Below are 14,578 nucleotides of genomic sequence, written 5' to 3'. Positions count from 1 at the left end.
CGTCAAACAGCCACAGGAGAGATGACATGTGATGTGTCTCCAGAAGCACTGTGGATCAGCAGGAGATGCTAAGCAGCTGACACTTTTGAAAATTGAGTTGTTCCTAAGGGTTTTCTTTTTTTTTTTTTTTCTGTGAGAAGATGTGTTGCCTAGATTTGAACAGCCTGCCTGCTGCTTCTTCTTTGTTTGTCAGAGACTGACAGACACCCGCTGGACTCCTCAAGTTAATCTCATGCCTGAGCGTTCAGCTAGCTCAGGGAAAAGGGCCCAACAATGTGTCTTTGCTTTGCCATGACACAAGACCTCCTTTGTTCCTCTCAGATCTTTGAACGTTGGAGCCTGGACCTGCTCCGGAGCCTGCTGGAGATAAGGACAGTCCATTAATTTCCATAGATATCAGATGAGGTGCTGGGTCCTCGAGCACTGAAAGGGCTAGTGCCAAGAATAGAAATCCCTTCTTCATCTCCAGGCCTTGCCAGTATGAAATCTAATAAAGCAGACAGATCACTGGCAAAGTGGCAGAAAATTAAATTATGTCTGGAAATGAGATCTGAGAAAGTTTGCTGCAGGGGCTTGCGTGGGTTTAAATCTTTAATAGCAGAAGATTATTTTGGGTGAGTGAAGAACTTCTGAGAAATAATTTACGGGTAGCTCTGAAGACTCAGACATAGAATTGTCAAAAGGGACCTTAAAGAGCATCTCGTTCCAACCTCCCTGAGATGGGCAGGGACACCTCCCACTCAACCGGGTTACTCAGAGCCCTGTCCAACCTGACCCTGAACGATCCCAAGGCTGGGACATGTACCATCTCTCTGGGCAACATGTACCTCTGCCCAAAGTTATGGTCTGTGCTGGAATACATGGTGATATTCCCAACAGCTTCAGAGAGGGTTTCTACTCATGCTACCCTTATTCATCATCCTTTTGCACCTTGGGCTGGTGGAGATGTTTGGCAGCCTGTGGTGACTGAAGGTCCTCAAGTATGAGTTCAAACAACACTTGCAGCAGCTCACACTGGGCTCTGGCAAACAGCAACACCCAGGCAGTGACTTGGGCAATGGCTTGGAGCAACTCTGAACTCACTGTAGTTATCCATGCAGGCATCACTGACACCTTCCAGCCTAAAAAGTTATGTTTAGAGACAAAACCTTCTCATGATGAAATGTTAACTTTACCCCCAAACCACATATGTTGACATGCAGACTCATTTTTTTGTTTCTTGAAGGGCAGAATATTCAAAGTTTCCTGGAGTTCAGTAAACGCTTCTCTTTGGAAGCTACATCAACCAAGGCCATCTCGTCCAACCTGTCCTGGCTTGGGAGACAAATTCCATGTCAGTACCAGACCTTACTCTCAGACTCTTAATCTCTTAGTACCATGTTTTCAGGAGGTAGTTGTCAAACAAATTGGGTTTACTATGAGATTTACTACTGCTTTAACCATGCAATAGCCACCACTGAACGCAGAACAACCAGGCGTTGGCCATCAGCCGGTTGGCTAGAGGACATGTTGTCAACCTCACAACTCATGCCCAAACTTCTCATTTAGCAGTAATTATCCATCAATTTAATAGAAAGAAAAGCATATAAGGTTAAATAACTCTCAGCATTTCTTTCTTCAGCATTTCTTTGACGCAGGGATGCTGTACCAAATTCCTGGTTACTTTTCTCCTGAAACCTTGCCTCTAATTTTAATAGCAGCAGTGTTATGGAAAAATAAGATGAGGGATTTCAGGAAACTTTTGTGCCTGGATGTAGTTCCGCAGCCTTCAAAAATGTGGAGTTAGGACTGAACATATCGAGAAGGATTTAGCTGAAAACGAGGCAGTCTTTGATATGTTTTCCTGCTCCCAAATATGAAGGTCACGCTTTGGATCCCATTAAACACTTTTATCACATCATGTGTTGGGCCTGGGTCAAGACACATTAGCACTTCTGTTCTTTATCCTTTTCCTTCAACAACATACTTGGGTGGGAAGGTTCAGTCACAAGGAAGGAGAAATACAAAGAACATCGTATTACTGAGTTTGTTATTAACAGCACAAGTGAAAACCAAACTTTTGCACAACATCAGCTGCTTGCCATCATTTGCAACAGCTCCCATCTTTATAACTCGGCCAGTTATTTCAGAGTATCTCTCTAAGTTATGATTGACAGAGATATCTGTCTCTCCACCCACGTTGTTTATGGACTGACAGTGTTACGCTGCAATCTGTGTTCCTGCAGGAACAGCTATTTGTCATCCTTCAGAGAAGTCTTTACCTATCTATACTGTCTCTTTGAAAAATATGATTTACAGGACTGTAAGTCTTAGTTACCTTCTTGGACATTTATGTTATATTTTTCAGTGTATTGTCTTTCATATTGTGGAAGCCACTGGATTTAATTTTCTCTACAATAACATGGTGATATTTTTATCATACAGCGAAGAGCTTCAAATTCTGCTTTAGGATCTTCTAAAACACAATTTAACTAAAACATCTGCTTAATGTAATTGTAGGAGATCTTTTGTACTGGTAGCTGAGTATTCTGAGTGGCATTGGCTTACAATTCCCCTGGATCGCTACTTGCCCATCTTTTTTGTTCACTCTCATCTTTTTTTGGCCAACACTCAACAACAATTTATAATACATCTTTAAAATGCACAGAGAGAAATCGGAGGCAGCAACAGCAGGAACAGAAAAACCGCTGCACCGGCTTTGATCAAAGTCCATCTGAGCTGGTGTCTTATCTTCACTGAGACCAGAAATGCACAGGTTAAGAAGAAAGGGTGCAGGCTGTTCTATGTTATCTTAGCTTCCAGCAACGTGATGTGGGAACATCTTGAGCCTGAACAATATTGCTGCCATTAGTCCCGGAAGGTTTTGTTTTGCAACAAAATATTGCTTTGTAACCTTTGAAAATGCTTGGGCTCTGGACTCCCCAGTTCAAGAAGGACAAGGAACTGGTGGAGAGCTCCCAGCGCAGGGACGCTGAGAGGACGGAGGGACTGGAGCATCTTTCACACAAGGAAATGCTGAGAGAGCTGGGGCTGCCCAGCCTGGAGAAGAGGAGGCTCAGGGGGAGCTCACCAACACTCATAAGTATCTCAAGGGGGGTGTCAGGAGGATGGGGCCAGACTCTTCTCAGTGGTGTCCAGTCACAGGAAAAGGGGCAATGGGCAAAAATTGGGAAACAGGAGGTTCAAATAAACATAAGGAAATACTTCTTTACCATGAGGGTAGCAGAGCGATGGAACAAGCTGCCCAGAGAGGGTGTGGAGTCTCCTGCTCTGGAGACTTTCAAACCTGCCTGGACGCGTTCCTGTGGGGCTGCCCTGGGTGACCCTGGTCTGGCAGGGGGTGGCACTGGGGGATCTTCAGAGGTCCCTTCCAGCCCCAACCATCCCGTGACTCTGTGGAGCCAGTGTTCTAACCAAGGTGTTCCCTGTTGCCAACAGTATTTAAGGAACTTCATCAGTGGAGGCCCCCCAGGTTATGCTCCTTATTGTGAAGAGAGGCTGAGGCGGACGTTTGCCAACGGGACGAGGACGCAGCCACCCAGCTGGCTGGAGCTGCAGGTATGAGCCCCTCCATCCCTTCCCCAGGCAGCTGAGGCTTGAGGTTCAAGCCTTTCCCGCTCATGGGACCCACATCTCTAATAGGACAGAAAGTAAAGCAACAAAATGCCGCTTTCTCCCAAGAATTTTCAAGTATTTCTGAGGTATTGCATTCCCCATGCATCCTGGCTCTGCTCCAGAGTACATTGAAGATCAATCCCTTCATCTGCTTCAATACTTGTAAATTAAATGCGCTCAGGAGTGCTCTCAGGCATTGAAGCCAGCTGGCACAGAGCAAGTCCCCATCCAGGCTAGGAAATTGTCTTCCAGATGAAACTACCCACTGAGAATAATCCCTGGGACCTTTTCAGGGACAGCAGTAGCTGGAACAGATTCAGTTTGTGCAATAATCGTTTATTTTCTCTGCTGGTTTACTAGCATAGACAGCCGTGCTCCTCCCAGGCATGCTTGGATTTACTGAGTTAGGCACTTTAATGACTGAATGTATTAAATTAAAAAATCTGGGACTTCCAAGTGCTTCCAGTGGCTGAGCACACATTGTCCTGCTGAGAAGTATGTTATGGCAGTATTGAAAAGCAGCCAGTCAGTGGGAGCAGAGACTAGAAAATAGCTACCACAGGTGGCCGGAAGAGTATGTCGGTAAATAGTCTCGATGGGATTGAAACCCTTTGAAAGCTTTTGAAAGACTTTAAAAGTTTGCCTTTAACCCATCAGGCAACCAAGTCCAAGAAACCTATCATGCTGCCTGTCACTTTCATGGATGGGACAACGAAAACGCTGCTGACCGACTCCGCAACAACCGCTAAAGAGCTCTGTAATTCTTTGGCCGACAAGATCAGCCTGAAGGACCGATTTGGCTTTTCGCTTTACATTGCACTTTTTGATAAGGTATGTCTTAAGTCACATTTTTGACTAGCTCAGTGAAAGAAGAGGGAGGTTCTCCTTGCCATCACGTATCTTCCAGAGGGCTGGAGGACCCGGTGCTCTGAGCAAATGGCCAGCCTTGAGGTCAGGAAGGAACATTTCTATAGTGCAAGTGCCAGAATGACTTTTCACAGTCAAGAGTAGTCAAGGGCTGGAGCAGGTTTGTAAAGACACTGTGAAATCTCCCTCCTTGGAGGTATTCAAGATTTAATGGGAGAAATCACAGAGCAACCGGATCAAAGATGGACCTGCTCTGAGCAGTGGGCTGGATCAGAAACTGCCAGAAATGTCTTTCCACCTGCATTATTTTCAATTCTTCAGTGCGAGGGTGGCAAGACTTTGGACTAGATTGTCTGGAGAGGTTGTGGCTGCCCCCTCCCTGGAGATGTTCAAGGCCAAGTTGGTTGAGCTCTCGAGCAACCTGGGCTGGTTAAGGGCATCCCTGCCCATGGCAGGGGTTGGATGAGGTGATCTCTGAGGTCCCTTCCAACATTCTAGGATTCTATGATTATTCTGTCATGTTATGCTCTTGTGAGAGACAAGTTACCCAGTAAAACAAACAGCCTGGATTTTTATGCAAGGGAGCATCTACGTTTAATTGTGAAGCTATTGGTTGAAGTTAAGCTTCTAAAATAAGTCTTAACTGCTGTATCTTCGTTGGCATTTAACCTGTTTTATTTAACCTAAAAACACACCTTTCTCAGAAATTCCATAATAAAGGTGAACATAAAAGAGAATGGAAAACAGACCTAGAGTAAAACATGATCAGGTGAGACAAGAGCTGAAAGCCAAGAAACAGAATTATTCCTGCAGCTAACGTGTAAGAGGATGAAGTATATTCTCATCTCTTAGATGTGGACACTTCTGCCTGTGGGTGGAGAAGAAAATGTTTTATACTCCATCTTCTTAGTCTTTTTTGAGGAGACATTCATCCAAGGATGCTCACTCTGAGGAAATATAGTGCCATAGGGCTTCATGCCAGATCACAGTGAGGCGACAGAGGTGATAAATCTTCCGTAACAGGGCCAGGCTTTTTATTCAGTGTATGTCTGATGCTTAGCATGGTTGGATGCAAGTCCATGACTTTGAAACAGGGTGTTTCAAAGCACAGTATGAATAAATAAATAATACTTTATAATGGAACCACTTCCTTTGCTAATTCATTTGATGCTCTTCTTTCATTCCAGGGGGGAAACTTGAGATTCAAACCAAAGTGGCTCACCCAAGTAGATCTGTTCAATCCTGGCTGGCTAGTAGACCTAAATACTTTGATTTATTTTGATTATAAAGGAAGTCGCAGAATTACAGAATGGTTGGAGTTGGAAAGGCAACTCTAGAGATCACCTAGTCCAAACCCTCTGCTAAAGCAGGATTGCCCAGAGCATGTCACACAGGAATGCATCCAGGCAGGTTTTGAAAGTCTTCAAACATGGACATTCCGCGACCTCCCTGGGCCGCCTGTGCCAGGGCTCTGTCACCCTCACAGGAAAGAAGTTCTTTCTTACAGTCAGATGAAACTCCCTGTGTTCCACTTTGTGCCCGTTGTCCCTTGTCCTGTCACTGGGCACCACTGAAATGAGTCCAGCTCCATCCTCCCTGCACCCACCCTTTAGATACTTATGGATGTTGAGAAGGTCTCCTCTCAGCCTTCTCCTCTCCAGGCTAAGCAGCCCCAGCTCGCTTAATCTTTCCTCATAAGAGAGATGCTCCAGTTCCCCAACCATCTTTGTTGTCCTCTGCTGGACTCTCTCCAGCAGTTCCCTGTCTCTCTTGAACTGGGGAGCCCAGAACTGGACAAAGACGTGGCCTCACCAGGGCAGAGCAGAGAGGGAAGATGACCTCCCTTGACCTACTAGACCCACTCTTCTTTATGCAGCCCAGGCCACCACTGGTTTTCTTGGCCACAAGGGCAAGTTTCTGGCTCCTGGTTAACTTACTGTGTACCAAGACTCCAAGATGAGTGACCCAGAGATAAATACCTCGAGTGAATGCCACTTTTCCTTCTGCCCTGACCAGGTCTCCTCACTGGGGAGCGGCAATGACCACGTGATGGACGCCGTGTCTCAGTGCGAGCAGTACGCCAAGGAGCAAGGAGCGCAGGAGCGCAACGCGCCGTGGCGGCTCTTCTTCAGGAAGGAGATCTTCACTCCTTGGCATAATCCGAGTGAGGACAACGTGGCCACCAATCTCATTTACCAACAGATTGTGCGAGGGGTGAAGTTCGGGGAGTACCGGTGTGATAAGGTACGTGACCTCAGAACCTGCTGGTCTGGTCCAACACATGTCCACGACATGGTGAAATAGGAAATCTTCCTCCCTGAACACCCTCTACCTTGGGGATTGTGTTATTCACTTGGGGAAAAGTAGCTACAGGAATCACATCCTCTTGGATGGGGACAGACAGGACTCTGCCTGGTGAGACAGATCAGACTCTCTCCTGGTGAATTTTGGATGAAGACTCTTCATCCATCAAGCCTCAGCTGGGAGTGTCACAGGTCATCTGTAACCAGATCAGCGGATCAGGAGTACAGAGCAGGATCTGTTTGGTGAATCCTGGATTCACTTGGATTCACCTGTTTGGCGAATCCTGCTAAGCCTCAGACAGGAGAGATGCTTTTCGGGATATTCACACCTCTGCCATGCAATACAAACCCCGTGAGGCTGCCATATGCTGGAGGGACATTGGCAGCAGAAACTTCTATCTCTAGAGTCACCGGAAGCTTACAGAATTATTCACTGTTGCTGAAAAAGCCTCTCAAGAAACATCAAAATCTCTGACAATGTCAATTGCAAATTTTCTTTGCTTGTGTTTAGAATCATCCAGGTGTCAAATTGAAAATATCTCTCTTCCCCAACACTGAATCATTCTCCTGTGGTCCAGTAGAATCTGGTCACCTCAGGAACAAATGTTTTCCCATCTATATTGCATTAACTGCAGCTCTTTTATCCTATCAGAAGTCCCACCTTTCTTCCTCCTCTTGTCTTCCTCCTGGTCTCCTTGTGCTGTTATTATCTGAGTAGCTCTAGTATTTCAACCCAATGTAGTGGCACTGAAGAACATTCTGCAGTTCTGTATTATGTATGGGTGCCTCAGTTGCTGGTCTTCTCAAGTGTGAGAGATGATGGACACAGGCAGCTTTCAATCATAAAACTCTGTCCACCACAGCAAAATGTCCCATTGCTGACTGCAGGCATCAGGAGGAGACAGAACTGCAAGGAAAGACCAGAAGAAACATGCTCACACGCAGTACAGGGTTGGGTGATGCTGGTCACTGCACCTGTGAAGGCTTCCTCATAGCTTTTAGTGGTCAGACTCCTGGAGTGTAGATGTGCAAAAAGCTCTGGTGAAGTTCTGCTGAAAGGAAGCAGCCCCACACTGTTCCAAAGTGGTGGTGAATCCAGCCTCCACAAAGAGGTCCCTGGAGTGACAGAGAATGGATGCTGAGGTGCTAGTAACAGCATTAACTTGGTTTTTATGGCTTCCACAGGAAGAAGATCTGGCAGAACTGTCTTCCCAGCAGTATTATGTGGACTATGGGTCAGAGATGGTGCTGGAAAGGCTCCTAAACCTGATTCCATCCTACATCCCGGACAGAGAGATCACAGCTTCGAAAACAGTGGAAAAATGGGCTCAGCTCATTATAGCTGCACATAAAAAGGTGAGGACAAATGTGGCAAGGACCAGGGCATGCTTCAGTAGCTTCATGTACCTTTTAAACATACATCAGACATCAGAGCTCAGCTTCTACCTTAGTCTGAAGCTAAATCAAAGAGAAAGGGCATGTTTTGGACTAACCATACTCAGCTTTACAGCTGGTTTTGAGGTAAGATCTGATAGAAGAGGACAACCTGTGGAGATTCACTGTGAGAACCAAAATTTCATGGTCCCACTCCTCTTACAGAGGACCGTGATGTTATTGGTTGCATTAGAGTGTCAGTTCATGTCACCAGGCAATGTCAGGACTTCTTTGTACCAGGCATTGAATAAAACCTCCCTGACTTCCATTAGAACATCTGTGACACCCTCCCACGGTGGCGCCTTCCATAACTCGTTGCCCGTGACTCATGACCAGCCCTGAGAGTTGATCATCCAGGCATGAGAACTGACATTCATTTACCAGCAGGAGCCAGCTTTAGATTAAGAACTCTAAAAGGTAAACTTCCTCCCGTTGCTGTCAATGGAGACCCGGGGATGCAATTTAGTTGGATCTTGCAGATCCTCCATCAACCTGTCAGCTACATACAGGAGTGTGAGGTATCTGAGGACATCCTAAATAAAGCCAGATGCCTCTGCTTCAAGGCTTGTTGAGCATCCATTTCTAGCTAAAGGACTGTCGAGCTGAAAGGTAGACACTTGCCTTAAGGAGATTCAAAGTTAGCTGAGATGAATCCCACCAAGCTGGTCACTCTAGATGCTTGCCCAGCCTTCTTAAAGCCAAATTGTTCCCTGAAGCGAGGCTCAAAAGGCCAAGACTTTGTCCAAACTATCACTTGTTCCTGTAGGATTTTCTTTGGCCGTTAGCCATGCTGAGACCTCGATTAATATTAGTTCCAAGATCTTCAGGTGACACAAAATGGATTTGTTTGCTTTCTTCCTGGGTATAACTGGGATTGTGCTTCATGCTTGTCGTGGTTTGCTTTGTCCCTAGGGAATTTATACTCAGAAGAGGGCAGACCCCAAAAAAGTCAAGGAAGAGGTAGTGGATTTTGCACGTTTCAAGTGGCCTTTGCTGTTTTCTCGGTTTTATGAAGCCTTCAAATTCTCAGGTGAGTCAGCAGAGCACAAGGATGCTCCAAAGCAAGAAGGAAGGAGAGATAGGGACTCCACAGACAAGAAGACTTAATGGGCCATCTAGCTGGTTTCTTCTGAATGCATTCTTTTTTTTGGTGCGTCCTGATTTGCAATGGCTCAAGCTAAGAGTCTGACACTGTTGAAAGATCGTTGAGATGTGGGGCTGAGGGAGATGGTTTAGGGGTGAGCTCTGTAGAGTAAAGTCAGTGTTTGGACTCAATGATCCCAAGGGGCTTTTCCAACCTGAATGATTCTAGGATTCTATTTCTCTCACTACAAAGAACACTGAGGTGTTTGATGATTGCATCTTCCTTCTCTGCCCTGAGACTCTTTGTGAACTGATTGCATGTCTTGCCTTCAAACCAGGGCCAAGCCTGCCTAAAAATGATGTGATCGTAGCTGTCAACTGGACTGGGGTGTACTTTGTGGATGAGCAGGAGCAGGTTCTCTTAGAGCTCTCATTCCCAGAGATCACGGCTGTGTCAAGCAGCAGGTACGGAGGAAGGGACTTCGCTGGTTACCTCACCATAAACCAGGCTTTTTCCAGGCTTTGTCTCTTGATGCCGTTATGTTTCTTGTTTATGTCTCCTATTAAAAAATATATATATATCCCAGAGGGGGAAAACTGCAAGGGCAGAGTTTCACTTTGGCCACCATTAAAGGTGATGAATACACTTTCACCTCCAACAATGCAGAGGATATCCGGGACCTGGTGGTGACCTTTCTTGAAGGATTAAGGAAAAGGTCCAAATATGTGGTGACTCTCCAAGACAACCCAAACCCTGGTGAGTAAATGGCTCAGCGCAGTGATAAACAGATTAATTACTCCCAAGGGATTTTTTGGGGGGAAAAAAAATTAAAAAAAAAATTAATGGTTGTTTTTCTTGCAGCGGGAGAAGAATCTGGTTTCCTCAGCTTCCTCAAAGGAGACCTCATAGTTCTGGACCAGGACACAGGAGAACATGTGATGAACTCAGGGTGGGCTAACGGGTTCAATGAACGGACCAAGCAGAAAGGGGATTTCCCAACCGATTCCGTCTACGTCTTGCCTACAGTCACCATGCCTCCGCTGGAGATCGTGGTAAGCTGTCTTACAGAGTGGTACAGTCTGAGGAGGTCAAAGTCTGCCTGAAAATCTGGCCAGAGACAACCTGATGATGAGGTGCAAGCCAAAGTGGCTGAGAGGTGACAAGTTGTCCAAGGTACCAATGATTTCAGCCTTTTTTCTTGTCACTTTGAACACCACAGGTTCATGACTTGCAATATCCACGAATCGTGGTGAATCCCTGCAGCTGGCCCCGCTCCTTGAAGGTGTATTAGGGGCTAGAGAGAAGCACTGCATTCACATACAGAGTTGTAGGATCCAAACCACATTATTTTCCTTATGATCCGTGGAAAAACATTATGATCCATGGAAACATTTGTTATTTCTGGCATTAGTGACTGAGAATGGCACAGAGAAATGACAGTTGTCCAGTTCTTTGCTATTATGTGGAATTAATGGGTTATTCTTATTCACTCCCTGTTCTTTTTGTGTTGTGTCTGCTTTCTCTCCCTGGATACATCAGATGCATCTTGCATGAAATATATACTGTGTGACAGAGACCTTTTCATCCCACAGGCACTGGTCACGATGACCCCTGACCAACGACAAGATGTGATCAGAACCTCTCAGCTGGCAATTTCAGACACTGAAGAGAGAGTCAAGCCATACACCTTGGAGGAATTTTCCTACGATTATTTTAGGTGATTTTTAAAAAAAAAAAAAAAAAAAAAAGAGATCTCTAACTATAGGAATCCATCCCGAGGTAGCTTGGGAAATTTTCAGCTGCTGGAAAACACTCCGAATATCCCCTTGTGTGACTTTGTACAACCGCAACCTCCAAGTGTAGGTCATGGCATTTGAGCTGCAGGTTTTCCACTGGCAAGGTTTCACGATTTCTTTACAGTTTATTCAGATTGGCTGAGCACAGGTGAAACAAGTGTGAAATTCAGTGTTATGAGGGAGGCTGTGCTTAGTGATCTGATGTTCCTTTCCTGGGATTCCATACGCAGCCTCAGGCTGCAGAAAAGCAGCAGCGGAATTAGGTGCAGGCTTTTTCATCTCAGCTCCAAAATTTCAGTGTGCACCACCACTGCTGAATAGGATAGAATCATAGAAACATGGAATCATAGAATCATAGAATCATAGAATCATGGAATCATAGAATCACAGAATCACGGAATCATAGAATGCAGCTGACTAGACTAATCCCAAACTCCCTCCCCTCCTGTTCAGGAGGGCTGGCAATCCAAACAGACTGACCACATCCTCTGGGATGTCTTCACCCCTGTAGGCTTGTTCTGCTAGGTGATATTCTTTCAGTGTTGCTGCCCTGACCATCCCTTGCCATCACCCTTCCTCCCGTGGATAGAAGGTGTTTGGCATAGAGAAGGTTGTTTTGGTGTCAGCACTTGGGTAGGATCCTTAAGAGACTTTTCTAGGCAAGTGCAAATGGTTATTTTGGGGTAGAACTGGATAACTTCATAAATATGAAGTCCCATTTGGTGTAAGAGTTCATTAGCCAGGTTCTGTGAGCAACCTTCCCAGAAGAAATGGCCTCAAGTGGTGCCAGGGGTGGTTTAGGTTAGACATTAGGAGAAGCTTCTACACTGAAAGGGTTATCAAAGACTGGAACAGGCAGCCCAGGGAAGTGGTTGAATCGCCATTCTTGGATATGTTTAAAAGCTATCTAGATACGGTGCTCAGAGATGTGGATTAGAAACGGGTCTGGTAGAGTTAGATAATGGTTGGACTTGATTTTCTTCAAGGTCTTTTCCAACCAAAAGGATTGTATGATCCTATGATTGGCTCAAGCTGCCCATTTTATCCCTGTAACCTCTCCGCCTTTCCTCTTGTTTTGCCACCAGGCCGCCTCCCAAGCACACCCTCAGCCGGGTCATGATCACCAAGAGCCGCGGGAAGGACAAGCTGTGGTGTTACACCCGTGAGCCCATCAAACAGCCCTTGCTGAAGAAGATCCTGGGTAGTGAGGAGCTGTCCCAAGAAGCTTGCATGGCCTTCATTGATATCCTTCCACTGCCTGGGGGAGCCCTGGGGCAACAGGTCTGTCAGGCAAAGGGCTGAGCAGGCTCTTCAGGGCCCCAAGCGAAGCCCATGGGAAGGTTTGTGGTCCCTCTTAAGGACGTCAGCATCATGTCACAGGCTCGGAGATAGGTCTGATCCTGAAATCTGTTCTCAAGCATCCTTGGGATCTGAGGGGTGTCTACTTCTTAATAAAGGAGGGCCAGGGATCAGGTTACTGAGTCCTGATGGTCCACATGGCTTAGTGGTTAACTCACCGACTCTGTTCTGTCTTGCTTCAGCTGTGTGTCTCCAAAATGCATCTGCTGTGGAAGGTTCAAAAGTTGTGATTTGAACAGTTCCGTTGGTATAAGCCTGTTACTGATTGATACTACACTATATTATCTATCACTGTATTAATATTAGACTACACCAATATATTAGTATTACACTATATTACCTGTCACTGCCACTGCTGATTCCTCTTACCAGCAAATAATAACAGGAAGAGGAATCAAAAGAACTGGCAAAAAAACAAGAGGACATTCTCAATTTTATCCTTCTCCTCTTGCTTTGTCGGCCATGTTCACTGAGAAAACCGTGGCTTGTTCTCATGCAGAACAGTTGCAACGTGGCACGATGGTGATTTGGTCATCACTTGGTTGACGTTACCGCACCTCCACTGGTGTCTAGCACTAGCTGAAAATCTGGTCTTTTACAGCGGTGCCTGTATGTGTGATTAGGTAACACATGATCACGTACAGCTATCTTAGATCTACCAGGTCTTTCTTAGGTTATCCCAAGCCCAAAATATTTGTTGCAACTTGAGACGATGCTTGACAAAGAGGTGGTGTGTGATGAAGAGATGATCCACGGTAAAGGGGGAGAGCTTGCTGGCCACCTCCTAAAGCAACTGAAAACCTTGCCCCCTCCAACAAATGGCAGCTGCTTCTGCAGTTATGTGTAGGATGTCTTTAATCACATCAGCAGCAGAAGGGCTTCCCCAGACATCCCGTTTAGCTGAGCCTTGACTCCCACCTCCCACCAGTGCTCAAGTATATGGGTGACTACCCGTCCAAAAGGACACGCTCGGTTAATGAGCTGACAGACCAAATATTTGAAGGTGCCTTGAAAGCGGAACCCCTGAAGGATGAAATCTACTGCCAGACCCTCAAGCAACTCACAGACAACCACATCAAGTAAGTGTTGTTCATTCCTCTTGGCCCAAATGCCCATGTTGGGCAAAGCAGATCTGAACTGTCCATGCCAAGAGTAATTTTTTTTTATTTTTTTTTTCCCATCCTGGGTCTCTCCCTGTATAGGTACAGTGAGGAGAAAGGCTGGGAGCTGTTGTGGTTGTGTACAGGCCTTTTCCCTCCAAGTAACATCCTCCTGCCCCATGTCCAGAGGTTCCTGCAGTCCCGGAAACATCACCCCTTGGCAGCAGACTGCATCCAGAGACTCCAGAAAGCCCTGAGGTATGGCACCAAAAAGATCTCCTAGTCCTGACCACGTCACAGCAGCCAAATACGTCTGAAAAAATGGGAATAGGACATATTCTGGTGGCTGCGGGGGGGACAGGTTCATAGCCTCTCCTTGTGTTCGACCAAGCTGAATGAAACGGACACTGGGTGGAGGATGTTGCTGATAAACTGGGCGAGGGGGGAATAGAGATTAATTAAGTTGACCATGTCCAGGTCCATTAAATCACCTACAATTTAAGATATATATATTCCCTATTACAATTTTTCTTCCTTCTTTTTAAGAGGGAAAAAAACCCCTAATACTAAAAAAGTTACTCAAAAAAGCATATGTATTAAAATGGAAGATTCCTACCTTGATGCTGTGACACTCACTACCTCCTGTTTGGCAGGAATGGATCCAGGAAGTACCCGCCCCATCTGGTAGAAGTGGAAGCCATTCAACACAAAACCACCCAAATCTTCCACAAGGTTTATTTCCCTGATGATACCGATGAGGTAAATGGGGGAGAAGGAAATTCCTATTACTAAAATCTCAGGAGAGGTTAATACTGGTTCTGATTCAGAAAAACAGCCTTTCTAGTAGACTCTGGACCAGAGCAGTGTAAGGAAAGCCCGTCCTTATCTACCCCGACCAGCTTAGGGGTTTGATTTACTGCAATTCACCTTTTTTTAGGATGCCAGTGATTTGCTGGCATTCACTGGAGGCTTTATAGTGTGATTCCAGCCAGAGGGAATTCGGATGGGTTCATCTCCATC

At 45.8% G+C, this 14,578-nt stretch overlaps 1 protein-coding gene across 1 annotated transcript in view; it reads left to right on the top strand.

Moving 5' to 3' along the window:
- MYO7A (myosin VIIA) overlaps window positions 1–14,317 on the top strand; it is a gene marked incomplete at both ends in the record, with an annotated part of 28,074 nt that extends 13,757 nt beyond the window's left edge. The window contains 13 exons of the mRNA XM_009867419.1: window positions 3,439–3,558; window positions 4,273–4,446; window positions 6,499–6,726; window positions 7,971–8,141; window positions 9,132–9,249; window positions 9,641–9,767; window positions 9,890–10,059; window positions 10,165–10,355; window positions 10,896–11,020; window positions 12,185–12,342; window positions 13,384–13,537; window positions 13,661–13,816; window positions 14,212–14,317. Of these exons, the coding sequence (XP_009865721.1) occupies window positions 3,439–3,558; window positions 4,273–4,446; window positions 6,499–6,726; window positions 7,971–8,141; window positions 9,132–9,249; window positions 9,641–9,767; window positions 9,890–10,059; window positions 10,165–10,355; window positions 10,896–11,020; window positions 12,185–12,342; window positions 13,384–13,537; window positions 13,661–13,816; window positions 14,212–14,317 (1,998 nt within the window). The remainder of the gene's footprint in view (window positions 1–3,438; window positions 3,559–4,272; window positions 4,447–6,498; window positions 6,727–7,970; window positions 8,142–9,131; window positions 9,250–9,640; window positions 9,768–9,889; window positions 10,060–10,164; window positions 10,356–10,895; window positions 11,021–12,184; window positions 12,343–13,383; window positions 13,538–13,660; window positions 13,817–14,211) is intronic.
- Window positions 14,318–14,578: the final 261 nt, after the last annotated feature.

This window comes from Apaloderma vittatum, unplaced genomic scaffold (assembly GCF_000703405.1).
Source record: "Apaloderma vittatum isolate BGI_N311 unplaced genomic scaffold, ASM70340v1 scaffold7454, whole genome shotgun sequence".
Lineage (NCBI taxonomy): Eukaryota > Metazoa > Chordata > Aves > Trogoniformes > Trogonidae > Apaloderma > Apaloderma vittatum.
This window is presented reverse-complemented; position numbering and strand designations above follow the sequence as displayed.